The sequence below is a fragment of the Podarcis cretensis genome, assembly GCF_951804945.1.
Source record: "Podarcis cretensis genome assembly, chromosome: 6".
NCBI classification, from domain to species: domain Eukaryota; kingdom Metazoa; phylum Chordata; class Lepidosauria; order Squamata; family Lacertidae; genus Podarcis; species Podarcis cretensis.
Genome location: NC_137175.1, coordinates 47,912,394 through 47,939,813, shown reverse-complemented (window position 1 = coordinate 47,939,813; position 27,420 = coordinate 47,912,394). Strand labels below are relative to the sequence as shown.

At 41.8% G+C, this 27,420-nt stretch overlaps 1 protein-coding gene across 4 annotated transcripts; it reads right to left on the bottom strand.

The window, feature by feature from the left end:
* LOC307218385 (bombesin receptor-activated protein C6orf89 homolog) lies at positions 1-27,173 on the bottom strand. Of its 4 annotated transcripts, XR_013839950.1 has the most exons (9): positions 26,878-27,173; positions 23,237-23,443; positions 22,407-22,572; positions 9,712-9,857; positions 9,472-9,605; positions 7,332-7,458; positions 6,695-6,818; positions 4,195-5,244; positions 1-4,164 (listed from the first exon to the last, which is right to left on the bottom strand). XR_013839950.1 is itself a non-coding variant. In XM_079980629.1 (8 exons), the coding sequence occupies exons 1-8, from the start codon at positions 26,935-26,937 to the stop codon at positions 5,159-5,161; spliced, it is 1,050 nt and encodes a 349-aa protein (XP_079836755.1). In that variant the 5' UTR covers positions 26,938-27,173; the 3' UTR covers positions 1-5,158. The 4 variants fall into 4 exon arrangements, 3 of the variants coding, with proteins under 3 accessions (XP_079836755.1, XP_079836756.1, XP_079836757.1); XM_079980629.1 differs by having other exon boundaries at positions 1-5,244; XM_079980630.1 differs by lacking the exon at positions 26,878-27,173 and adding an exon at positions 26,166-26,538 and having other exon boundaries at positions 1-5,244.
* Between the last annotated feature and the right edge of the window lie 247 nt (positions 27,174-27,420).

Sequence of the window (27,420 nt, the reverse complement as noted above, 5' to 3'; positions counted from 1 at the left end):
TTTTAGTGGCACTGTGTCTTTAATAAACAAAAAGAGCCATATGGGGGAAAGTGCATCAACAGCTGTATTTAATTGCAAAAAGTAGAAATTGACCCCACCCACAAACATACAAATCTGACATATTTACATTATTTACAGGCATTTCCCAAGTATTTACAAATGGTTGCAATATATTAATCTATAATTGTTCATAAAATTGCATATTTACATTCTTTTATTAGAAACAGAGTTCCATAATTTGGTGTATACGCTTGTCCAAAACTGTATGTGTACATACAGTTACTTTCCCTGTTACCCCTGAGCCATTATAATGTATAACAGTGAGCCACTTTACCCATATTCCCTGAACAGACAAAAAACATTAATAAAAAATAAAGAGTCATTTGTTCAAGTCTCAAATACAACAGGAAAGCCCAGCATTTCCCACATTCAATGAAAGAGCAAATTACATAGTTTCCTTTTTAAAAGCCATCATTTTCAGGCTTCCTCAAACTATACATTTCCCTACATAAGATAAACAAAGAAAAAGAGCCCAATACTCTGAGATGCTAATGCCTTCCATTCACTGGTTACAAAGCAGCTGAATTTCTTGACACTTGTGATTTGGTCTCTGTAGGCCCAGGGAGCCCAGAGACGCCAGTGTAGCTAATGAATCCTAAGGATGCTCATCATCTGGCAGAACAGTGGTTCAAGGAAGGCCTGATCCTGCAAGCCCAATTCATAACAGGTCTTAATGAAATGGGGTTGCCCCTTCCCTTTTAAATCTAAAACTCTCCAGATACCACACCCACCCACACACACACACACACCCCACACACAAAATCTTCTCCCATTCTGCATCAGGAAGGGTTCTGCTCTCTTTATCATTGTTGAAAAAGACTAAGAATGCTCCAAACTCTACTTTGCTTCAGAAAAATTGCACAGGGCTTTTTGAAACTAAGTCTTAAGGTTGCCAAGGGGGCTGGGTGGGAGGGAATCATGCCAATTTAAACAATAGATGTCCATGTTCCTAGGCAACTGGGAAAGCCTTTATTTGAATGCCTTATGACCAATAAGCTTCTCTCCACCCCATTCACTTCTTCCTGCCATTACTTGGATGAAGGTATTGAGGGGATGCTCATCAAATTTGCAGATGACACCACCCTGGGATGGGTAGCCAATGGCGATGAAGATAGAACTGGGATTCAACATCACCTTAACAGACTGGGGAATGGGACAAGAACCAGCTACACAAATATGAGATGAGGGACACTTGGATTGCCAGTAGTACATGTGAAAAGGATCTAGGGATCTTCGTAGACCACAAGCTTAACGTGAATCAACAGTGTGATGCAGCAGCAAAAAAGCTAATGCTATTCTAGGTTGCATCAACAGAAGCAGAGTGTCCCAATCAAGGGAAGTAATAGTCCCGCTCTATTCTGCTTTGGTCAGACCGCACCAGGAGTACTGTGTCCAGTTCTGAGCGCAACATAAGGAGGATACTGACATTCTGGAATGTGTGCGGGGGGGAGGGGGGACCAAGATGATCAAGGGTCTGGAAACCAAGCCTTAGGCGGAATGGTTGAGAGAGTTGGGCATGTAGAGGAGGGGCATGTTGGACATAAGAGGAGAGAGATGCTGACTAAACAGCAGGAGGAACTTTCTGACAGTAAGAGCTGCTCAACAGTGAAGCAGGCTCCCACAAGAGGTGGTGAACATTACTTCCTTGGAGGTTTTTAAGCAGAGGTTGGATGGCCATCTGCCATGTATTACCTAGCTGAGATGGCTGCATTGCAGAGGGTTGGACTAGATGGCCCTTGGGGTCCCTTCCAGCTCTACAATTCTATGATTCTATGTCACGTCACTTCAGTTCACCAAGGCAATCTGATTTGCTCATAAGGAAAAATCTTTATTACTAAGAAACTGGCAAATGATCTTCATATCTTGGCTTGTCAAAGTTAACAACTAAACCTGCCAACCCATAGCGCCATGACGAGCCCCTCCTTAGGATTTTAGTCACAGGATTTAGGAATGTGCTGTAATTTCAGACAGTCATTGATCTCTGTAAATATTGCAGCACAGCAGATGAGACAGTTTGCTTCTTCAGAAGATGAAAAGAGCAAAGCAGGCCAGGGTACACTGCTAAGATCACAGAAGGAACCAAAAACATTTTCTTCAGGAAAGAATTAATGGCATGCAACAGAAGCAATATATAGGATTCAAGGGGTGTGAAAAATAGTGAGAGCCAATATTTGCATTTATTCCTTGCTGAGCTTCTCTTTTAAAAAAGTGTGTCACCAGAACATTTCATCACAAATAGCAACGGCGTTTGGAATTTGTCCAAATTCCAAGGGTTCTCAGCACATGCTTCCTGCAGACTTTTGGAAACTATTCCACTCTGATTGTGCATCACAAACACCAATGACTTTGAGTGTTTTGCTTTGATGAGATTGACTTGTCTCCAGAATAGGTTTCTTACGCTTAATATTTGCATCATTAGATACTTAGTCACAGGCGCTAAGTTTTAGTTCGCAATGAACCTGATCTAGGCAAAGATTCTTTTCCATGTTCTCCAACCATAAATGCAAAAAGGTGCCGACACAACTTCTTTAGCCATTGCCGAAAAGGATGGTAACAGGTGCTTAAAAACGCTTCAGAATGGTAGCTTGCACTCCAAAAACCAGACAAGAGAAACTCTGATCTAATTGAATGCTCTTAATCAGTTGAAAATCAGAGAACTTGGAGCTCTGATTCTTGTTGGGCAATTACTTGTTTTAATTCCTTGCAGCTTGTGAAAGAGAAGGAGAAAATGTACTGGAAGTTTGAAAACAAATGATGTAAACTCCAGAGGGAATGAGGCTTGGACATGTGCATAGCACCTCCTAGACAAAGATCTGGAAACCTATGCAAAGACCAAGAGCACGTGGAAAGCCAGTCCGTATGCAGGACAAATTCATTATCTTCGGCCAAGAGACTATTTCCTGACTGGCATTTGAGGTTGGGAAAGAGAAAGCATTTTTATGGGAACACTTGTGCAGCACATGTATAAACTGGCCTTTAAAACTATTCCTCTCTAGAGACCCCGAGTTGACTGAAACACTGATTCTTCCCCACCCCCTGCCAACTATTAAGCAGTTAGCATCACTAACACAATTCCCTAAAATACAGGCATTTCACTATCAAAGCTTTGTTCATGTAAGGGTTGATCAATCTCTGTATCTTCCATCATGTAAAATTCTACTTTGGATTTGTTGCTATTTGCATTACTTACAGGGGGGGGGGGGGGATGCCGACACACCACAATTCAGGGCAAACTGTACTCTGTGTAAATCTACAATAACCCTTGGTTAAAAGCTGGTACATAAGAATTTCAATACCTGCTAGCTTCAGTGTGTAAATCCCAGCAGCAGAGGTGCCAGGAGAGTAAAATGATGATGTCGCGAAACTTCTATTAACTTATGTGAATGTGGTCCTTTTCAACTTGTATGAACATGTTGTTCTGTAATTGCTCAATTATATCCCTCTGCTTTTTCATTAGAATTAAACAAAGTACGGTTTTCCTACTGAACTTGCTATTATCAAAAACCTGCTTAAAATGATACTGGGGCTCTAATGTAGAGTTGTTATTTTTCTTTATGGACTTCAAGTAGGTTAATAAAAAGTGTGAGAATTTCCTCTACGCAGAAAAGGGAGGTGGGAGGAAGGTTCACCATCTGGTTAAGGGAAACGCTAAAGAATGAGGCAGATTAAATGCCAACCCTCCAAAAACCCAAGTCTCTATAGTGCTGCCTCTTATTTATATACTGATCTTTTAAACACACATACAGCTAAGTTCACTGTCATATGCATCTCCCACTTAAGACTGCAAATCAGTTTATGCATGTTTCCAAAATAGAATATATACAGAAAAAAGGTGGGGAAGATGCAATCTGCATATTTACAGAAAATCAAGTACAATGGGACCCGGTTAGGGGCCCTTAATTGCTATTATCATAAAATTAATATATCCCACTTTATCTTCTAGCAAAGATAGAGAGATTGCTTGACTCTCTTCCTTAAAATTGACCTATATTTACAAATTAACTTTTTTTTTTACTTTTCACGTGGAAAGTTGCATTGTTAACTTGGTTGAAACAAAATAATCCCCAATAGCACATAAAACATGCTAAATTGTATGCCCCAGCCCTCATTACTGGGATCCGACTTCAACCTCACACATCTGCAAATTGTCTTAACGCAGCAGGAACCTAAAAGATTCACTCCTGGGAAGCACTACTACAAATGTAGACAGCACATGCTTGAAACTGATCCTCTCTAAAGGCACAGATGAGCCCATGAGCAGCAAGAGGAAACGCACAAAGCTTGGAAAGAGCTCAAGAATAATCAACATGTATTCAAAACCATGGATTAAGACATGAGAAAACACTAACAAAACATAGGGGGAAAGAAGAGGGCAAGATTATTCATGGGCCAAGCATTAAGAATCTGTTTGTTCCAATCCTGCCCGCAAAAGCGTCCACCCATCAGCATCTTTGAAACAAGAGCTGGACAGTGTTCAAGCAAAATATGCACAAAAAGTTTTAATTTCCTAGGCAGTGATTAAATGAGACCAAAGTAGTCCAACCTAGACAGCTCAAAAAGACCTAGTTTTCAGAAGAGTAGTGCTTGGCATGTTCCGAAATGTTAAAAAAAAGAAGAAACCCTCTAGCAAATTTGGCTGCTTGATGCAACTATTAGTCATTTTGAAAAAAATCTTGGATCTGGCATTAAACTGACCCAGGCCAAGAAAGCAGCAAGAATGCGTATCTCAACACTAGGGAAGAGGTGGAAAAAGAAACTTGTAGAGTGCATTGCACACTTGTACAGTGTGTCAAAAGAGCAATTCCACCTCACCCCACACCAGAACACATCTGCTTTCAAGGAGAAATCTACACACAAGGAAAGGGGGGACACCTCCAACTCCTACCAAGATGTTTGAAGGAAAGGCCAAAGTTATCTTGAAGGTCAAGAGAAGATGCCCTTCTAAAGTGTATTCCTTCCTTTACTGCAGGTGCACACAACGGGGTAAAGATACATCCTTGGAAATGGTGGCTAACCATCCTTAAATCTTCTGTGTTCCATTTCCTTCGCCTTGGATCCCGAGCGCTCTTACTCAGCAAAAGGCACCTCTCGACAGTTTTTAACTGGCAGATCCATCACAAACAACAGTAGGTTCTGATCCCCTGGAGTTAAAGCCTGTTGTCCAATAATCCACATTTGCAAAGCCTTTAGGGAGAAAAATGAGAAAACATTGGAAAAGTGATCTGCATTATAATTCTTTGTAAAGACAATGCTATTGACAGTCTTGTCTCTGAACTGAGCTTACCTTTCAAAACGTACTTATACTGTTAGGATTGTATCCAGTGCTGTGTGTGTGGAGTTCTGCTCACAGAAAAGGATGTCCCTTCCTCTCCACTTCCTACGTACCTCCAAAATCTGCTCCTGAGGGTTCCCCAATCTTCAGAGGAACCTTTAGAGGGTTCCTCTGAAGCAGATTTGGAGGATGCAGAAGGGACGGCAGGAAAAAGAGTGGGAAGTTCCATGGCACAACTGCAATGGCAATGTTGGGTGCAACCCTTAGACTTGAAGCCTTCACTCCATCCCATAGAAATTAAATTAGAAACAGAATTTCCCTTAAAAAAAAAATTCTCTCTGACTGTTCCTTAGGCCTAACAGCGAAGAAAGGCACTCTGTATATTTATCCTGCCCCACACTATTGATAAAAGAGCGTCTTAAAGATTAAAAACATTTACTACATCAAGTCATACAGGTCAGTTCTTCTATTTTTTCAGAACCCTAAAGTTTTACAGAGACTTCCACAGTAAAAAACTAATGAATGTATCGTGGTACATGCTTTCATAGCCAGAAATCACTTCACTAGATGCACCAGTGAAGATGGATCCTGTCCTATGAATTTCCATGACACAATATGGATTGTATCCAAAGTAGTGCTAAGTAATTCATTCTGTTAGCATAAGGATTTACACCTGTGCAACAGAATTCCCCCTTTTCTCCCCTAGTGCTCCCTAAGTCTGTTTCCCCAACCCTCTGCAGCACATTTGGAGAGGATTCTGTGCATGTGCAGAAGACAGGTTGTGCTAAAGGGATGAGTGCAAGGAATTCCACCCCACATTTCTAAATCTTTAAGGTGCCACGAAACTCCTTCATTTTTACTACAGTAAATCACCATAATTATTATGCTAGCACGCCTCTTTACACCTGAGCCCTTCTTTGTTCCTTTCCCACTTCTACACTCTCTTCTTTGAAATGTAGCAAATGTTTAGTGTTCTATACCAAGATGGGTTTGCTTAGTGGCGTAGCGACGTTACGCAATATATCATGCCTTTTACTCTAAACAGTTATTTGGCTTTTAACTGCTACAAAGCGCTGATCTCAAGCTTCCCACAATGGCGAGGCATCCTTCCAGGTTGGGAAAAGCCAATTCAGAATACCACATTGTGTATTCAGAGTTCATATTTTTCCCCCAATAGACAGGGTGTGGAATACATTTTCTCCTCTGCTGCATAATAAAGATTAGAACATTTAGCAGGGCATAATCATGAGCAGCAAGCCACTGCTTGCCTTTTCCCAGGGTATAAGGTACAATGCGATGCAATGAACAGCTCCCAGAATGCAACATTTGCTGCAGTGTCACATCATCTGTGTTTGTATTTACCAATATCCCCGGCTTCCAGCTCCACTATCACTGTTTTGCAATGTTCTCTGCACAACGGAGAAGGGATAACATTCAAGGTAAGCTGACCACTTCCAACCACAAAGGAGCTCTGCAGTCTGTATGTCTGAAAAATATGAAGATGAAGAAGCTTCAAATTATCCCATGCCGTTTCAGAGCTTTATTGGAAAGCAAGAGAATGAAGGAACATTTCCCTGCCGAATTAACCCAGGTGACACAAAGATGCAGAAGAGCTGACTACCACAGAGCTGTTTCCCATAACTACCATCTGAGGCACTTTGCCTTTTAGAATGGACTAGGTGCTCAATGCTACTGCCGCAACCTACATGTGCACTTATATTCTTGGGGAGAAATGTGGACAAGTAGTGATCACCACCACCATTTATCTGAGACTGCTAAGCATAAGGCACATTTGGGACAACTGCAGAAAATTGTGTATGCATTCCCCCCAAAGAAAGGGGACCCTGCCATTGTCTGGGGAAACATTTTCTACTGATGTTTAGGTGACTTTTTTTCTTTCGTTTTGGGGTTCTTGGTGTGCATTTTATTGTGATGTAAACTGCTTTGAACTTTCGGAGAAGCAGCACGAAAATATTTCAAGAAGCATTAAAATGCTCACCTTATCCTGAAGTCTTGAGTTGTGGATGAGAAAACAGCTTTTCAGAGAAATAGTCTTTGGAAGCAGCAGTGAAGAGAAGATGGGGAAAATCTCCTGCAGAATCCGAGTTTTATTCAGAGGATTTTGCCTATGGGGCATTTTAGAGAACCAGACTGTACTTAGCATCTTACATTGCTGCCAAGTCCCTTCAAAAAATATCCACCCTCTGTCATCCTGAATCACTATTATTGCCTCCATTTTGCAAAAGTGACCAAAAAGCAGGGGAAAGCATAAGAATGTGATTTTCCCAGAGCTTGAACTAGAGACAGGGACTCCTTGGGATGAGTTCAGATCACCTATCACCTCCCAAGAAAACAATATGCTCAGGGAACAAAGAGGCTGATGCAACAATGATATATATATATATTTAAATGTCAAGTTCATTTAATAAAATGCTGATGAAGGGAAATAAAGGAAGGCGTCACCTAGTCAAACATTAACTAAAACCACATGGGAAAGAGTTTGGGAATCCTAGCCTATTCACCATTCCAAGAAAAGGGAGGGCAGGGACGCATTTTAGAAATCCCAGTGTGGGGATCCGTCATGATTCACAGCTTGAAATTTTGCACCCAAACTGTCTAGCACAAGTTCATAAAGTAAGAACAGCACTAAATGATAGACAACACCGTGTCCCACAATTACGAAGTGCCCAAATATGACTCAAAGCCTAAAATCTTTAGGTCCTGTATCTATGCACACATTCGCTTCGGTTTAAGATTGTAGCCTTAAGTTGTTGCTGCATGCTAGTTTCTTTGGCAACCTCTGAGCAGCAGCCTCTGAAGTGAGCAGCTTAAATAAAGTGACTTAGGTGATGTTGTTGCCTTTGAGAATTTATCTCCAAGCAACTGAAGAGCCCTTTATTCTCTCTCACACACATACTCAACACTGGAGCAATTCAGTACAGTGGTACCTCGGGTTAAGAACTTAATTTGTTCTGGAGGTCCGTTCTTAACCTGAAATCATTCTTAACCTGAGGTACGACTTTAGCTAATGGGGCCTCCCTCTGCCACCGCACCGCCACGCAATTTCTGTTCTCATCCTGAAGCAAAGTTCTTAACCCGAGTTAAGATGGGTTAGTGGAGTCTGTAACCTGAATGTATGGGGCTGTTAGACAACATTTTAAACAAGAATTGGCAAAACTAGCATGCAGCATTTTTTGGAATAAAATACTCTAAATTGCAGCGGTAGGGAGAGATTTCTGCAGAAATTCTGGGGGTTGAACAAATTCCAGCCAAATATGGGCTTCTCTGAATCCATTAGTTACTCAATGCTGTAGTTGGCCTTTTTAAAGGCCTGTAAGTAGTGGCATGTATTGGTGGCACCACTTGCATGCACTGTAGAGGCTTCTGCAAAGTCTGTAACCTGCACAATGTGAACTGGACCTCTGCTGCCCCTGCATTTGGGGGAAGATACAGGCATCTAAGAGGCAGAATTTGACCAGGGAAACAAAAATGGTTTTGTTGAGTTTCACATCCCAACTCCATTGTATTTTTCTGTGTATTTCACCTCCGCAACACACACACCAAACTTTCCGTCAAACCATGTTTGGAAAGAAGTCTGCTGGTATTTTTAAATGCTTAAGGAATCCTACCACAAAAGGCCCTCTCAGAATCCCAAGGCACATGTGCCAAAATTCCACATTATAAATTTGATTGCTGGTCTGGTGTAGTGGTTAGAGTGTCTGACTAGGACCTGGGAGACCAGGGTTCAAATCCCCACTCAGCCATGAAGCTCACTGGGTGACCTTGGCCAGTCACTCATTTTCAGCCTAACCTACCTCACAGGGTTGTTGTGATAAAATGGCAAGGAGAACTTACATACACTACCTTAAGCTCCTTGAAGGAAAGGTGGGGTTATAAGTGTAATAAATATATAAAGGAAATAAAATTGAGCAGACCCATTTTCCATTTGGGTCAAGATGTTACATTACATATTAGAATAAGCCAGCTACAAAAACAGCAAATCCATATCATCCTTTCTAGTGTTCTTCACCAGCCAGCCACCCACCCAGCCTTTTGGAAGACACATCCCAGAAAGTTCACTTGGGTCAAGTTCAAGAAAGTGCGTGTGTCTACAACTTCAGTGAATAGCTCAAACTCACCAGAAAATGTGAACTCCTTGCCCTGGATGACTGCTCCATCTCTCAGCTGATTCCTCCAGTATGATGAAATCTGTCAATCCAGGGTACAGAGACTGAAAATGCTTCATTTCAGCATAAGACCGATACTGTCCTGTCTTGTGAAAAAGAGAGGAGATGGAATGGTATTTTTATGAGTTGTGTTTTCTCGTACAACCAAGGAGCAGACCACATTCTGACAGGCATCCCACACTGTGAAGTTACCTTGAAGAAGAGAGGCTGAGTTTGCAGTAGTTTTTCGGGTAGCTGCCCTAGGTCAGCAGCAGCCACAAGGTTCTTCACAGAGCAGGAGCAGTTGGCAGTCTGAAACACATTCTGTCTACAATCCAAGCCCCACCAGTCTTGACACTCTTTGAAGCAAAAGGATATAAGTGGTTTGTGAGCCCCAAGATTTCACTTAAGCAAACAAACAGATTCCAAACATTACACTTGTCATTGCCATGGTCTATCATGAGATAATTCATTGAAAAGGAAACTTTAAACTTGTTATGGGCAACACCTGTCACCCCATTCGAGAGCAAACAAGTGGTGCATTTCACAGTTCTGTCTCAGAATGAGCGCCCCCCTCCCCCCGGAACACCCCCAGATGGCAATGCATAACATTAAGTACATCATTAAGAGGGATACATACTTGCTACTCAAATGTAGTAAGTGGTTCTTCCTAATAAAGGACTAGCATGGCTTCCACAAAGGTAAATTCCATGTAACTAACCTTGGAGTGTTATCCAACAGCGTCAGCAAGCATATGGATAGGAGAGATTCAGTAGATATTGTGTACTTGGACTGCCAAAAAGCTTTTGATAAAGTTGTTGATAAAGCTCAACAACTTTGGGGGGGGGTATTCCCCCTTAAAATAGGTCAACAAGTTCTACCACCTCTTTTTCTAGAAAAAAAAACCCTGCTTAACCCTGTGCTTTTTAACTTCTTCATAAACAACCTAAAGTTAGGGGTGAGCAGTGAGGTGGCCAAGTTTGCTGGTGACACCAAATTGTTCAGGGTAGCACAAACAAAAAGGAATTGTGAGCAGATAATCCCTGTCTTCACATATATGCCAATAGGGTCTGATCTGGTGGTGAATGACCAGAAATGAGACCTCAGTGAAAATGGCAGCTGTGAAAAAAGCAAACTCCATGTTAAAAGGACTGAAAATAAAAAAAATTAAGAGCATTGCAATATTGACAAACCTATGGTGTGAGGCATCTAAAATACTTTTATCACAGGGCTGGAAAAGTTTCAGAAAAGGGCAACCAGAATTATCATCCAACATTTGGACTTTTTTAGTTTAGAAAAATGCAAGTAAGGGGGTGATATCATACAACATAAAAGTATGCATGGTGTGAAGGAAGTAGATAGAGAAAAGCCTTTCTTTCTCCCTCTCTCTCATCACACTAGAAGCTGGAGTAATCTAGTGAAGCTGAAGGATGGAAGAATCAGGATAGACAGGAGGAAGAACTTATTCACAAAGCACATAGTTCAGACTCTGGAATTCACTACCAGAAGATACAGTAAAGGCTACCAAACTGATAGCTTAAAAGGTGCTTAGACAAATTCACAGCAAATAAGGCTATCACTGACCACTAGCTATGATGGCTGTGTACTACCTCCAGTATTCAAGGCTATATGCCTCTAAATACCACCAGCTGCTGGGAACCACAAGCAGAGAAAGCACTGTCACGATATAGTCCTGCTAGCAGGCTTCCCATAGGCATCTGGCTGGCCACTGTGGGGGAAAAGGACATTGGCAAGATGGGCCTTTGGTCTGATCCAACAGGGCGCTTCTAGCATTCTTATGTAACAGGAGCATGTGATTTAAATTACGGGCAAATTATATTTGAGGATCAGGCATTCTGTTTCTAATTTTAATAGGAAAAACAGAGCATAAGCAATTTGCCTGGCCTCAATGGAAATCTAATTTCAGCACTCCCTTTGGGGAATCAATCTCCTTTGATTAGAGAGACTTAGCTTAAATGGTCATTTTACAATACCGTATAATACAACAAGATAAGTAAGGCTTTGTCTTTTATTGGTTAGACTTTTTGTTGTTGTAGTTTGGAAGTGATGGTTAGCATATGACCCCTTACTGGGGGGAAATGAAGAGATGGTGGCTTATTTCCCACCAGGGTCTCTCCCCTCCTTTTGCAAATAGGTAACTGTAATCATGTTATACAGAATGACATCTCAGGAGAAGAAAAGAGGGGAGTTTTTTCATCATTACACTTTTGAGAAAGGGATTCTCTCAAGAGACAGAAGAAACCACAGTGGTTAATTCTTTATGGCTTGTTCATTATCATCATTATTTATCAAATTTCTGTACCACCCTTTATCCAAGGATCACAGGAAAGCTTGCAGTATCTGACTGAATGCTGTGTTTCATGTGTTACCTCTGGGATGTGTTCTAGAAAGATCACAATATGACTTGTTTGTTACTGGAAAACTTGCATCAGAGCCTTCTTAAAAAGATACTTGATAACGACATTGTATTCTTCTTAAGCACGCATACAAATTCTTGATGTTTTAGTAAGCAAGAACAAGTGCTTCAACGTGCACCTCCCAACTGCACAGAGGCTAAATTACAGAAAATCTCTGCCCAATGGGGCAGAAAGAATCAAGAAAAAGAGGTTGCAAATGATAGCCCTTCAAGGGGGCCACATGGTATTGGTGGGTGCGGCCAGAGGTAAAAAGGGACCGAGCAATTAATTTCAATTTTTCTTTCGTACAATAGGCTAGGTTCTACACACACTTGCACACTCCTCTCTATCCTAAAATCATTATCAGAGTTCAAGGGCACATTCTAGCCAGGCAAATGCACTCAGGAAGGGCACAAATCAGGGTCGGTAGTATTATTAGCCAGAGGGATGGCTTCCCAATAGACAGAGAGGCTGGGGAGCTGCTGCATTGGCCCTAGGCCTGGGGATCCCCATTCCTGATCTTAAGGATCAACTTCTCTAACAAGCAATCAACAATGCTTCCTTTGATTTCCTTCAGTACACCCTAACAGAAGACAATACAAAATTCATGGAAAAGGAGGACCGTTAAAATGCTTCTGATGCCTTTAAAGTCTTTGAAGCCATTTCAGGAGGTTTACCCAGTTTGAAAGACTGAGATGTTTAGCATCGCAAGATATAGAAGCACAGAGCAATCTGTACGGCTGTGCATTAATCACATCCACCAAACAGAGCCCAATTTATCTTTGCAGCCAATTCTGGGTATTTGCATTCTCAATTGCATGATTCAGGAGGTTTTTGTTTGCCATGAATAACCCACTCAAGTATTCCAAGTGGGCTTAAAAAAAATTTGTTTAATCAATCTGAGATTTATTGTTGAGGGTGTTCCTTTGTACACCAGAAAGTGTGTGACTTGCATAAAAAGTGCAGTGGGAAAAGGGAGGGAGGGCATCAGGCTAGCCTGGATTTGGAGAGAGACTGAAGGGTGACATGGAAGAATAACAGACTGAGCAAAGAGCAGAGGCAATGCAAACACAGGAGTGTAGAAGAGGACTGAACTGGAGCTTGACGCAGTAGTCTTCTCTCCACTACTATCCTCAGTTATGCTCCAATGCATTCCTTTCAGATTATCAGTCTGTCTGTGGGCACACTCAAGGTGTATTTGGCCTTTAAGTGTAGCAGGCCTTGATCCGTTTGTAGCATAGCCAGTTCATAAATTCTCAAAAAAGAATATTCAAGCTGGAATGCTGTAGCTAAAACATGTATGTTAAGGTTTCAAGAGCAATTGTTCTTGATTCCGGGGCCAGCACCCAGTTCTAGATGTGTCCCCACCACCAGTCCCTACTTTCACAAGTCTGCTTGCAGAGAGCAATCCTTTTGCAACTACAAGCAGTGGGCTGACAAATATGCATACAGGCTCTCATCAGTAGGATCGCCTCCCCACCAAGACTGCAACAGAGATCCTTGAAACAAGCAGCTTAAGATACCACATATCTGGGAAGGCTCTCCTCAACTCTTAAAAATAGGCATGCTATTTCCAACACTTAATTCATGTAACTTGCAGTGATGTGTATACCTTCGCCTGCCAATTTAAAGAGACCAGGCACACACAAGAGATTTGCAAAGCTGAGACTAACATAGAAGCGCGCATGCACACGAAAGCTCATACCAATAACAAACTTAGTTGGTCTCTAAGGTCTACTGGAAGGAATCTTTTTATTTTGTTTCGACTAACGTAGAAGTTATTATAAATGAGCTGCTGTTGCCATGACAAAGAGATAGTGAAGCTGAAATAACGCAATTTTGCATTTATCTGGCAGGGAATATGGAGACCCACATCATTTAAAATCCACTAAAGGAGGAAGATTCCGTTGTGCTGTTACTAAGCAGTATATTTCTGTGCCAAAACACCAAGGAGGATATTTTGATCCTCATTAGACAGCAGAGTCCCACTTTGGCCAGGTTCACACGTCACATTAAGCCAAACCCTAGCTCAGCATAAATGTACATGCTCTCGGAGAGGAGCTCACAGACACTTCGCTCCTCCCTGGTTCTTCTCACTACTGCACTGAGCATCACAATTGTGTTGCTGTTTTCCCCCTACTGACCAGAAGTGTAGACAGGAGCAGTTTCTGCATCTCTCCTTAGAGGCTCAGCAACTTCATATGGGAGTCAGCCTGTCACTCAGATCTGAGGTCAGAGTACTGTATCACTACCAACTGTTTCTCTTGGCTATCCATACAAACCACCAGGCACTTTTAATTTTTTTTTAATCCATATAATCACCATTTTAATCTTTTAGTCACTTCAAATCACTTCACATGCAGTAACAACTTTTGGCATGCTAAGAAGCTAATTTGATAGGAAAGATGGACCCCAAAAAGCTAAGGGAGTCGGGAAGTTAAGACACAACAGTCTAGATCCAGAGAACTCACAACTGGCCACTGGCTGGGCCCTTTCCTGGAGAAGATGGACCTATCACACCTCCTAGGTTGGCTGGTTAACTGCAAAACACTCAAAAGTAAGGACTAACCAACTAGCCCAAACATGTTCTGACTGGGAACAGACTGCTTTTAATTAAAGGGCTGGCGCTGTGCTGTTTTGTAATTATTGGTATGGTTTTAATAGATTTTATATATGTAGCTAGTTTAAATTTATCAAATCTTAAGCACCGTCAGGGGAAAAGGAGGGATATAAATAAATTTGTTGGTGGTGGCTTTTTGGAGCATCCAGTCAGTTTCCAAGCTCCAAAATGTTTGTCATTGTCTTTGTTTATTTAAAGGATCATCATCTCTTACGTGCTTAGGTCTTCAATGGAGATACTACTCCACCACCACTGACAGACGTGCAGCTGCTGGGTATGCAAGTCAGAGACTTTATAGTTATTGTCCCCAAGAAGGGGAACTTTCTGTCCTGGGAGGCTTCTTTGGTTGACATTTCAAGGCCTAGTTGACTGTTTCATTTCAATGTGCCTTTGGCACACAGAGCTGGAATTGTTGTCACCTCCACCCCTTCCTATTTCCAAGTTGGCTCTTGTCACTGGTTTTGTTTTTGGCTGTGGATGTGGTTTTAAGCTGTGCTCGTCTTAAGTTGCTGCTCCCTTATTGTTGTGTTTTAAATATTCTTTTCTACCCACCACAGGGGTCCGCCTATGTGTGGGATGTAAATATCTGAAAACCAACCAACTAGCCCAGACAAGCTAGTCCCCAAAGGGGATTTTAAACCAACAATACGCAAATAACAGCGCCCTGTAGTACATGCCAAATTGCTTTCGAAATTTAAAGAGAGTTTCAAAAGCAGTTTGAGATATAGCAAAAGTGGCTATGTTTCAAAATGTTCAAAAAAATTTCTGGCATGTACAGCCCACTGCGTGTATCTAAAGTTGGCCTTTTGATGCTCAAGCGTGTGAAGAACTTTCCCCAGAATTATATAGAAACTGGACAGACAAACCAGAACTGGACATTTTGTCCATAAATCTTAGGTGAATAGCGTGTGTGGTTACACTGATATCATACATTCATTTTTTTAAAAAATATTTATCTTTCATGCCATATAGGCTAAATCATACTACAAATAAATTCAAGTAACATCACGTTTAGAACGTTTTTGCACATCAGGAGCTGAGTAAGCTCAGCAACGCCACATGGTCCCCAAGGGTTGGCTCACACTTTGATTATCCAACCCGCAAAATCTGTAACATGCATCTGCCCTGCATAGCTTTGGTAACAGGCTGCACCATTTCTTGGCATGACTAGGTAGAAGTGTCATGCCTGTACTGGGCTATCCTGTGCCAAATTATTTATTTGATTCAGGAAGAGTAAAAATCTCCACTAACAGATGAGATCACTACAGGCAATGTGGCTGCCTCCTTTGGATTTATGCAGGTGCACACATTCAAAATGATGCTAAGATCCTTTAAAGCATAAACCATTAATAACCTGCACTAGCCAAAAAAAACCCCACCAGTTGCACCATGCTCTGCAGCAGCCAACATTACTCCAAGCAGAAGTGATTTTTCCCTGCTTAGCAGACATCCTCAATCTCAAAACATGGCCATACAATACTCACATTTGCTACCCTCGTTGCTATTGCTGCTCTGTCTTACAACTTAGCACTCTACAAGGAAAGAGAGAAACAGTGGCGGTAAAATATAAAGCTACTCATTGCAACAGACTTGTTTTTTTCTGCAAGGAGAAATATGTATATCGGAATAAAACTAAAAATAGGTTTAGTCAGGGAAAGCAAACCATTATTTTGATTCATTTAAAAGTAGCAGCACAGGCTCTGACTTCATTTAGACATTAAAAAAAAAAACATAGCAAGACTCAATTTTGCATCTACGAGTCACCAAAACTAACTTGCAGAGACCTGGATAGTACGAGTCCTTCACATTTGAGAGTAAAAGACTGGGGAGATTAAGAAAACAATCCTATGCACACTTCTCTTGGAGTAAGCTTAATTGGACTTAACCTCCAATTAATAGCGGATTGCGCTTTGAAGCACTGAACTGATACAGGTCTGTCCCCCACCTCCCAGTTTCTAGCTTAGCCACAGTCTTAGGGGAGACCTCATCTGTCATCCTCCTCTCTTATTTCTATCTGTCACCAGAGGTTCTAAGAATATCATGGCATATCATGACTCAGCAGAAAGGGCTGAAAGGTGCTCCTGTTATGACCACCTCAAAGGGATATTAAGTGTTATAGCCATTAATTATCAATTTTATGGCAAGGATTCAAAGCGTCTTGTGCTATGTGAATTCAACAGTGACTTCAAAATCATAACTTCCATTTTTTGTGGGGGAAGTTTTAGCGTTTAAGATTGGAGATAAAAACTTGGAAACTGGGCTTCAGCATGAACAGAAAAACTCAAACATTAGAATTTAATTAAAAAGAAATGCACAATTTTAAAAAAACCTCAAATTTCAAGCCACAAGAGTTCTAGTGTTGTCATCCTCAGATTACCCCAGCTGGAACAACAGACATGGTTCAGTGGAAACCAGATGTCAAAACTGATTTTTTATGAAATGCACATGCTCGGTAAATGCATGAAGAGAGGGAGAAAGAAGGGGACACATCACTCTACCATGTTTTACATAATAAGCATACCAATCCTGAAGCAAGGAAGAAACTGCTTCTTCACAACTTTGCAAAGCTGAACACCACCAAGGTGGAATTACCACCAGGACTATGTGCACTCACGTTCAAATATCAACATTTTGTCCAAAATAAATGAATTACTACTTATTTCATTTACTCCATCTCCTAAATCTGCACTTTCTTTGGCCTCCCCTCAATCCCAATGTTTTCAAAGAAAAGAATGCAAAGAGGGTAAGACAAGGGTATCCTGCACAGTTCTATGCTGTGGGAGAGACAGTGGTAGGAATGGTGATGGAATAGAAGCCCCATTCCTTGATCCCCTGGGAAATCATGTTAATACCTCTTTCAATTGCTTTGGGTTACCAAGAAATATAAGCAAACGTTTTCATAGCTAGTTTCCACATCAAAGAGTTGGAAACAGGTTTTCAAATAGCAGTACGTTAAAATACCCAATTCTGCACGTCTAGTGAACTTGAAAGAATAATTTAACACATTATACAATGCAGTGCTCAAGAATTTTTTAAAAAATAGCTAACTCTCTTAGAATGTCCTCAACACTAAGCTTTGAATGGCAAACCTTATTTGCCACTGGGTGAACCCCAACAGTTCACCCCCACAACAAACCCATCTTTTGTGGCCAGATATATATATATATATAAATCATGCTACCCTAAATGCAAAAAAATGCTAAAGAGTTTTCCACTTTCCAGATTCCCAAAATAACATGGAGCTGGTTTGCTATAATAAATGTCAAACAAACAGTTCAACTACTGAATAGCCAAGATAAAGTCATTGTTTAAAAAGAACTTGCACCACCCATCTGTACAAAGCCAGCCTGGACCTTTAAAAATGTGTACCAACACATGTGCCTGTTATTAGGCCTCAGATTATAATAAAATAAGATGTTTACAATGAGATTCAGAGCCCTGGGGCATCATTTACAGTTCAGTTCATAATGGTGTAAGGATGCTGCAGCTGGGCTGACGTTAATGGACAACATTCTAGAGGCATCAGTATTTTCTGGTGAGAAAGAACACTAATCTGCAAAGGAAATCTTTGTGCATGCTCTATAGCAGACTCAACTGAAACTATCCAAGGCATGATTTAGCCTGAGAGGGCCCTGAATGTTGGATGGAAGTCAAGCATGTCTCACGCTAAGCTAGAGAGCCAAAAAGATAGATATTGTTGCTGCAAATCTTCCCAAATGAACCATTTTTGCTAACCGCACCCTTGTTCATAATTTACGGCTTGGAGGTAGTGCTCAAGGGTTCTGAAATGTAGAAAGACTCCTCAGTGCTTCATCCAATCATATTATTTCAGACCTCAGTTGCAGTTCATTGCTAACAAGGCAGTTGTGGCTCATATGCCAGCTTAAAAGTGACCTGCTGGAATTTCGCCCACCACTTTACATCATGCACGTCTGCAAACAGCCAAAACTGAGCCCAAGAGTCTGACCTGTTTTTACAAACAATTTCAGAGAAGCAGAAATGCCTGGCAAAGAACATAATCATTTCTAGTCTTGGATTTGGTATGTCAAAGGAATTTAGAAATGTGGGACAAATGAATGTTGGCCTAGCTCCATACTACCATCATTTTAAAGATACTTCTCTGTGCCAAGAACAAATGGAGGGCTTCCCACTGGACCACATCCTAGCGCTAAGAGTAATCATGTCTCCAAATAGCCCTGCGTATCTTGGGTTTCACCCAGTACATTATTATATGGTTCATTATTTAAATCTGTGATTGAAGGATAGATCTAGTCTCTTGGAAGTGGGGGAGAAAGGGTTTCTAGAACATTGAGTTCCAGTGACCATATCAGTCCAGGCAAAGGAAATATAAAGTGCCCACTACACTTTTCTCTTTCAGGGCACTGCAACAGTGATGAAGAAGTTTTCCATCGCTGTCAATAGCCTTCGCAAACAAGAGCGATTCTCTTCAAAGAGCTCCCTCCTCTTTTCATTTGCCAGCTAATTCAAGCTACCAAAGCAATTCCTTTAATGTCTAATTATTTTCATTATGGACTGATGTGATATTGCAACAGAAAATATAAACAGCAGCTCTTCAAAGATGCTTGACATCTAGCTTGAGTCAGCCTCTAAACAGGATTCTTCTCCATCCCAGCAAAGCTGCTTAGTTACATTTGTTCTTTGCATTGTACATTATGAAACACACGTTGATATGGCAGCAGCCTTTACTCCCTTTTATCATTTCCCAGCTTAAGAGTTGCAGGAAGTGACTTACATGGCTGGACCTAATCAACCAACTAATGCAAGGGCACGGCAGTGAGCTAAATTTAAGATGGGAGATTTTGCAGAATGTAGGATTCCTGAAACTATGACAGTTCCCAATCTAGAAAGAATCAGAGAGCAGTACACTAAACAGCTGCAACTACACAGTCCATCTGTCTTTCCTTTAAAAATATGTCAGGAGACCCATCCAACTACTACACTTAAAGCCCTCATCTTCCTTTGAGGCCTCGAGATACTTAATAGAATGAGGTGGCAAGGTTCCATGGCATTCCTTCAATTTGCTTTCGACAGAATGCAAATAGTATCAGATAAGATTATAATTGGGAGCTAGAAAAGTCATTGCTTTAACATGTAGAAGCCCAGTATGAAAATCTAAGCAAAAAAAGGATCCTCTCTCTTATGTAAGAATAGTCATGAAACAATTCAGTCTGTAATCCTATGCATGCCTATTAGGGTATAAATCTCATTGTACAAAATCTGAGCTTACCTAGAAGTGATTATGCCCAGGATTAAAACTTGAGAGTGGCAGACTGCATATCACATATAAATTGTGTGTATCCAAACACCAATGTTCTATGTTTGTTTGATGAAAAGTACTATTGGGAGGCTACAATTTCAAACACAGCAGCAGCATAGGGAGTGCTTAGCCCTTTCCCTGCTAGGCCTTTTTTCAGTCAAAACTCCCCACCCAAGGGATTCCATATGCTTATTTAGTCTTGCAAATATGCATCCTGATCTATGCAAAGGTAGAAGCAGCTGGACCGTATGATTTTGAAGGAGACATGATTGGAAGGGGAAAGGTTAAACACACACACACATCATTTTTAAATGGAGTGTGAGATTTCAGGAAATCATCTTCAATAGATTTAGGGACCTATTACAAAAATAGGATGTGGTTTTGTTTATTTCTGCAGGAATGGGTTTTTGCCAACATATGCATTCTGAGCTGAGGAATTGGTTTCAATACCAGTACTGATCTCTGCTCATGATCCTTTCACACACACAAATTAATTTCTGGTAAGCTTTCCTTATTTCAAGAACCTAATTTAGGTGGAAGGGGTTGTTTTGTTATTGCTATGGTTAAAAATAAATAATTTTGGAGATAGTCTTTGTTAATCCACTGCCAATCAGCTAGAAAACTACCCAGTTTAAACTGATTTTTAATATTGTGTGATAATGTGTTTTAATATTAATGTTATATTTTAATTGCAACCCACTCTGGGACCCTAGGGTGAAGGGCAGGTAATAAATAGTAGTAGTAGTTGTTGTTGTTGTTGTGGTGGTGGTGGTGGTGGTGGTAGTAATAGTAATACATTCCAATCTATCTTCTGCCTTACCCACCCCTTGTTTATTCTCAACTGTCACAAAGGAAAAACAACCATTTGTGTGCCAAGCATTCCCAGAAATAAAATTTCCTTCAACTGAGCGCTAACAAAACAAAAAAAAGCAACACATGTAGACATGATAAGGTTTTTAAACAAATCTGCCCGAGAAGGCAGCACAGTTGTGATGACCTTTCTGCAATTTAGACAGTTCTGCCCGCACCCATGTCTGGTTTATGCTAAGTCTTGGTGGTTTATCATCTCAGAGTTAACTGCTCTGAAACCTTGCTGCAGCAGCTGAATACTAAGTTCAGCTACAAAACACTAGTCTCATTCCGAGTTTCCTTAGAGGGCTTCCTCATTTCTGTTGACAAAGACCGAGATTGCTACATTTCCTGACGTGTACATTTCAATCGCTACCGCAAAAAATAAACAGAAGAGATTTGCACCACTACCTTTCATAGCCTACCTGCTGAAATCAGATTTACCGGTACTGAACTTTGAACCAAAGTTCCATGCAGAACTCAAAGCGCCACCTTAAGCGCAGACTAATCCTGTACAAACGCTGCTTTCAATGTTTTAGGGCACTAGTGGAAAGACTCAGAATTATGTTGCAAGTCGTTTTTACAGGTAATACCAGAGTTAATGGTCACTTGACCATTAGCAGCATCCTGATCAGGCTATTTTTATATGCTTGGACATTGTTGAAATACTCCACATGCAACTAAATGTGTGATTTAAATATTTAGCCAAGTGGGAAAACATACAGCAATTCTTAAAGATGTTAACATTTTTAAATGCATTAGAATAACAAAAAATTATAACTGGTGATATCGTTTGTGGATATGTGCTTGATATAGGAGGTGTAAAGCCAGGATCTCCGCATCCTGAGAGGCAGTAAAGGGTGAAAGTCTGATGCAACTGCTAAAAAAAATGAATACAAGCCTTCTGAGTCCAGTTTAAACTGCGGACAAATTTACCAAAGTATTTTTGTTCCTGGCAGCCCTCCAAAAAATGTAAAGCTGTGTAATAAATAAAGCATGCCAGGAAAAGCTGCACCTGTTAGTTGTGCAGCCAGAGGCCATCCAGGAAAAACAAAAATCTGGAAACTCCACTCTGGGGCAAGCCGCTCATGCTAGGAGACTTAATAGCAGCAGAGAAAAACCTCACCTTGTCCAATTTGGCTTCCCAGAACCTCCCTTTTGCAACACATTATCTTGTACAATCTGTGTGTACGTGCAATCCTGCGCCAATTTCATGAAGCACGAGTTTGTTAAATAAGGGGCCAATGGTAACTGGTTTGTTTTCACTCTCAAAAAATCCAGAACAAACTAAACCACTCTCCCAACAATAAGCAAACATCCCTGTGCTTTCTAAACTTTCCTTCACAACGTTAGGCTCTGCCTATCCTCATTTGTGACTGGTTTGGAACCAGTTTTAGAACATTAAAAAAAAATGCTAGCAGGTTGCCATGCTGCAGAGTGTAATGTCTCAGAACATGCCCACTGGAGGCAATTTGCTAAGCTTTGTTGTAAACACAAAAACAAAGCCTTTGAGCATGTTGATGAGTTAATTAGTGATTACTCCAGGCAGACCTCATATAGACCTTGGTAGTAGTTCTCATTTTGCTCCCTGTAAAAAGCAGTATTATTTTGCAATGAAAAGTAGGGCCATCATTACTGAATATTTTTCCCTAGCATGTATTGTCTTAGCATATCATCATGTGTGCTACCACCAATGCACCCCAAATATGTTATGGTTAAGTAAATATGCAAATAACTTTCTTACTCTCCAGCATATACTTCTTGGTAATTGGTAAAGGCAGAAGTCGGATATGACTAATGAGGGAGCCCCATGCATGGGTTCTGGAGAGCGTCGTTTCGGGTGGCGAAAGCGTATGCGGCTGGATCATAAAGTACGCAGTTAGTAAAACTAACCCCAGCATAACCAGGCCCTGCAAGAGAAGGCAAGCATTAGATTAGTCACAGGCACTTGTTCAGAGTGAGAACTGTCCCTTTCAGGTAATCATGTAGGTTATCCTCTGCTGAGCTACATGACTTTGACACCAAAGCTTGCAACATGAAGTTACAGAGCGAGGATGGGGAACCTGGGGCCCTCCAGATGTGGATGGACTCCAGCTCCCATCAGCCCTGACCATTGGCCTTCCCCATCCCTGCTTTAGTGTCACTGCCTGCTGACAAAAGCTGTTGCAGGAATGTAGGCTCAAATACTCTAGTGAATACGGTTATCAATGAGGGGATGTTACTTGCAGTGCATTATCACTCAGTATATGCTCTTGCCTATACATCAGTAGCATAATGTGGTCCCTGTGCATTTAATAATACAGTAGTGGCCAAAATGCAAATATGCAGCCAGACTTTCAGCAACGAAACTAGGTCAGACATCCAGGCACCAAAAGTTTGACCCTGTGTGCCAGTTCTTTCTAACATTCCTGCCACACAACAGGCATGGTAACGAAAGGCACTGCAGTGATTCAAGCCTTTATCTCGCTTGATATATTCTGGCCGTTAGGTTTCACTCCATTAGGTTGACCTCAAACTGTGGTCCACTTTGTATAAGGACATGCACACATACAAGATCATCCACAAATGCTTTACCTTATAGAGTACCATCAAAAGAGGGTAGCGTGGGGGTCCCCTTTGGGGCTCATTTTTTTCCAAGAGTTGCCTGATGAATTTCTCAATGGCCTTTTCAGACATACCACACTGATAACCAGTCTGCCTCAATAAGTCAATGGTCTCCGAGAGTTTATCATAAATGCTGAGTTCGCTGGCAGAAAGCTCCATGTCCTCTGGTGAAAAATCCTATTAAGGAAAATTCAAAACATTAAGAAACAAGATATTCCAGTGCCTCAAAGAAGATCATAGGAGAGGACAGCAAATTCCTAATCTAAGCAAGGTTTCTTTGTGTTAAAATTTCAAAGCTGGCTGTGAGGTCTCATTAACATAGCTCATTAAACTCCACCCAGATACTTGATTTTAAACATTCTAAAATAGGGCTAGTTTGTTCATCTAAGTAAAACACATAATGACTACTATAAAAGTATCATCGTTGTTTACATTGAAAATGCACGAATTGGCACAGAGAGGGATGAAGTCACTGTGCAAGTGGAATAATGTCACTCATGCAATATAACTTCTCTCTTTCCTCCCCCCCCCCCTCCATCTACGGTGGGGGTTCTCCAACCCTCCAGAGCTGATGGAGCTGGGGGTAGGAGAAGGAGAGGAACTTCTATTAAACCAGTGGAAGCTGTTTCACTGTTTTCCTCATGCAATGTCTTAGTTAGATGCAACTGTACACAAACATATTATGGTAAAAGCTTTCATAGACATCTAAGGAAGTGGACTGTAGTCCACAAAATCTTGTGGCATTACAAACATGCTAGGCCAAGGCTCTTTGTCCTACAACTACGAATACCACCTAATAGGAAGTGGTTGCCTTCATGCCCTGCTTGTGAATTTCCAAGAAAACATGGGAAGCCATAGCGAATGCTGGATTAGATACATTTACAGACAGAAACCACTGTATTTACTCGAATCTAATGCTCACCTTTTTGGCCAAATTACATTGCGAAAATTGAGGTGTGCGTTAGATTCAATGGCGTATTAGACTTGAGTAAATATGGTATACACAATGAAGTTTTATTTTCTCAAGGCAGCACAAAAGCTATTTCACAAAAGGTCCACTTTTTACAAATGAGGATCTGACTCACAAAACCTATTTCTGGTCAAGGGAGAGCAAGAACAACATACACAAGCAGACTTACAGGTAAACTTTTGAGCCTTCTTATAGTTTAGCATTTGTTAAACATCTGTTTTAGCACAAAACTACCATTCAGTTATCAAACCTTTCATTCACGATTTCTTTACTGCAAGGGTACTCTGTTATTTATGAAACTCTCAACAATTTAGTATCAAGGCCAACCCACCCACGTACAACTAAAAATGTGACAAGAGGATACTGAAAGGAGAAAATATGTAGAGGGTCAAGCCTTTCCTGAAGTACCCCTCAAGGTCTTGCTGTATGATGACTCTATGCAATCATGTACTGGCGGGAGAAATGCTTAATTTCTAAGTAGAGAGAGAGAGTCCAAAATGAGCTATGTATCAACAGGAGGACGCAACGGGTTTACAGTTGTATTACTATTGTTTTTATAGCATTTTCCCAGCAAAAGACGTGCTTTAGAATTCTGACTTCCTTGTGAGATCCAACACTCCACAACAAACAAGCGGCAACAGCAGCTCTGATCTTCATACACAGTCAGACCCGATTCCTGATCCTGTGTTGGATTCAGTGTTCCAGCCCTGGGAACAAAACACCCTGCACAATTCCTCCCCAAAATAGGAAGTGTGTGCAGATGCAGGGCCAGCCCAATACATTTTGGCACCTAAGGCAAACCACAAAATGGTGTGTGTGTGTCCCTCCCCAAGGAAGAAAGAGTGAGTGAAGATCTACATCAGAAACAATGGGAGAATAAAGATCTACATCGGGAACAAGGGGCTGGGGTCAAATCAACTTCTGTATTTGTTGGAGATGAGGAAACTGGCATAGAATTATAGAATCGTAGGAAGGGAACCTGAGAATCATCTAGTCCAATCCCCTGCAATGCAGTTGTCCCATACAGAGATCGAACCTGCAACTTTGGCATTATAATCACCTGAGCTATCCAGGCATGCTATAAGTCAATTTCCTCCAGATAATGCTTTACAAAGTGATTTTTAAAATATATGTTCACATACAGTAATTGTCTTACATAAGGTAGTATATACATCATATACATCAGTTAGTATGTTTTCAACTAGATATTAAATCTAGTACAATTTCCTATTTTACAGGATTGCATCAACGGGCCTAGTTAGAATCTAGATTTGGGCAACAAACTTTCTCCAGGGGAGACTGGTTTGAGAATTGAGATTTTTCTTGCCCTCTGTAGCAAAGAAAGGAAAACTATAGATCATCTGTGGCTCCCTTGAGCCACCTAGATTTCAGTCACTAGATGCACTAGATGCTTTCTGTCAACTTCTTTAATGTACCACGTTCTAACCTCTACCATTGTTAAATGAATAAGGAGCTGCATCAGTGGAGAGGGATGGGCAATATGACCTTCAGATTTGTTCTGGTCTCACATTTTTGTAGCCAAGGGATAATTCAGACTTAAAGAGATAACTCAGAAGTAAGAATACCCCATAATGGTTAGAACAGTTTTGTTTTAACAGCACACTTCTATGCATGCTTACTCAGAAGTAAGGCACGCTGTTTGGCTTCCTCCCAACAACACAGGATTGAAGCCTTAGAGACACTACTACAGAGTCTGAATTGAAATGGGGCATTTACATTCCATGGTTGACTTTGCAAATCTATAATGCAGCCCTGTTTTACTTTATGTGCATATGCATAAAGAGGTAAAGCCTCATCACTTACTGTAAAAGTCTCATGAAACTGCCAACATTCACAAGACTCAGCATAAATGACACAGGAACTCATTCTAGCATTCATTCATTCACCTGTATGAAATCAACAACATACCTGAGATTCTAACCCTATACGCCTTCAGGGATTATGCAACACTGGTGAGATTGTAAACACCAGCTGCAAGAAATATGATCCTCAACATGCACAAATGACAAAAGCACAGGCCTATTTATGTCGAACACAAACTTCCAGATTTCCGCTAGGCAGTGGTTCTTCCCAGTTGCTAGTCCGCAGACCCCAGGGAATCCGTGTAACCCACCCAGGGGGTCCGCGGCACCATTCATATAACAAAAACTACCCTGGAGTTATCAATATTTAAAAAAGGAGGGGTTCTGTGACTTGGCTTTCGAAAAACAGGGGATCCAAAATACTTAGCTAATTGGGAAACACCATACATGTTAGAACCCACTTAAGGGAGCGCTGGACCACAATTTATGGAACTTACTGCTACCCCTTAAAACACCCCTTTTTTTCTCTCCCACTGACCGCCACTGACATTCCAAGCTGTGGGGCGCGAGGAAAGCACCGGCTACTGACAGGAGCATGGAGGCCTTTGGTCCCCCACACCCCGGTCTCCTCCGAAGGGGGCAGCCGGCCTGGGACAGTCCGCCCCGCCTTTGGGGCTGCCCTTCTCCCCTGTCATGCCCAGGCCCCCCGACGAGACCCTCCCCATCCCCACCAAGCGGCTAAGAGACCCCACCCCCACCCGGAGGCTTCTCCCGCCTTCACTTGAAAGCGGCCCTCCCTCGCCCACGCGCCTCCTCACCCCATGAACCGCCGCCCGGGTGGCTCCCACCAGACTGGAGAGGCGGAGCGCAGCGAGCATGGGAGCGACGCTCCCCGTGCAGGCTAGGAGGAGGGCTGGGCCTGCCGCTTCCTGCTTCCGGGCTGCGGGACGGGAGCGAGGCCGCAGATTCCCCGCAGCACTTTCGCCTCGCTCGGAGGCGCCCCAACAGCCGCCCCACCTCCCCGGACAGGGGCTCTAGCTCGCCGCTGTTCAAGAAGCCACCGCCCATAGTCGCCAGTTGGTGGACAGCGGCCCTCCGGCTGTGCGGTGCAGCCCCGTCACGTGGGCGTTTACTCGTGAGGAAGGCCGCACCCTGGCGGTCAGCGGGACTTGCGCCCCGAGGAAGCGGACTCAGCTGAGTCAGAACCCGCCGAGCCCGTTTTGCTCCACAGTGACTGGCAGCGGGATGCTGGCTGGCACCCCCTCCTCTGACATATAATTCTTATTATTCAAAAAATGAACTCCTATTCACGTGGAGGAAGCCTAAAAGACCATTAACTGTTAATAACTCATTCTCGAATT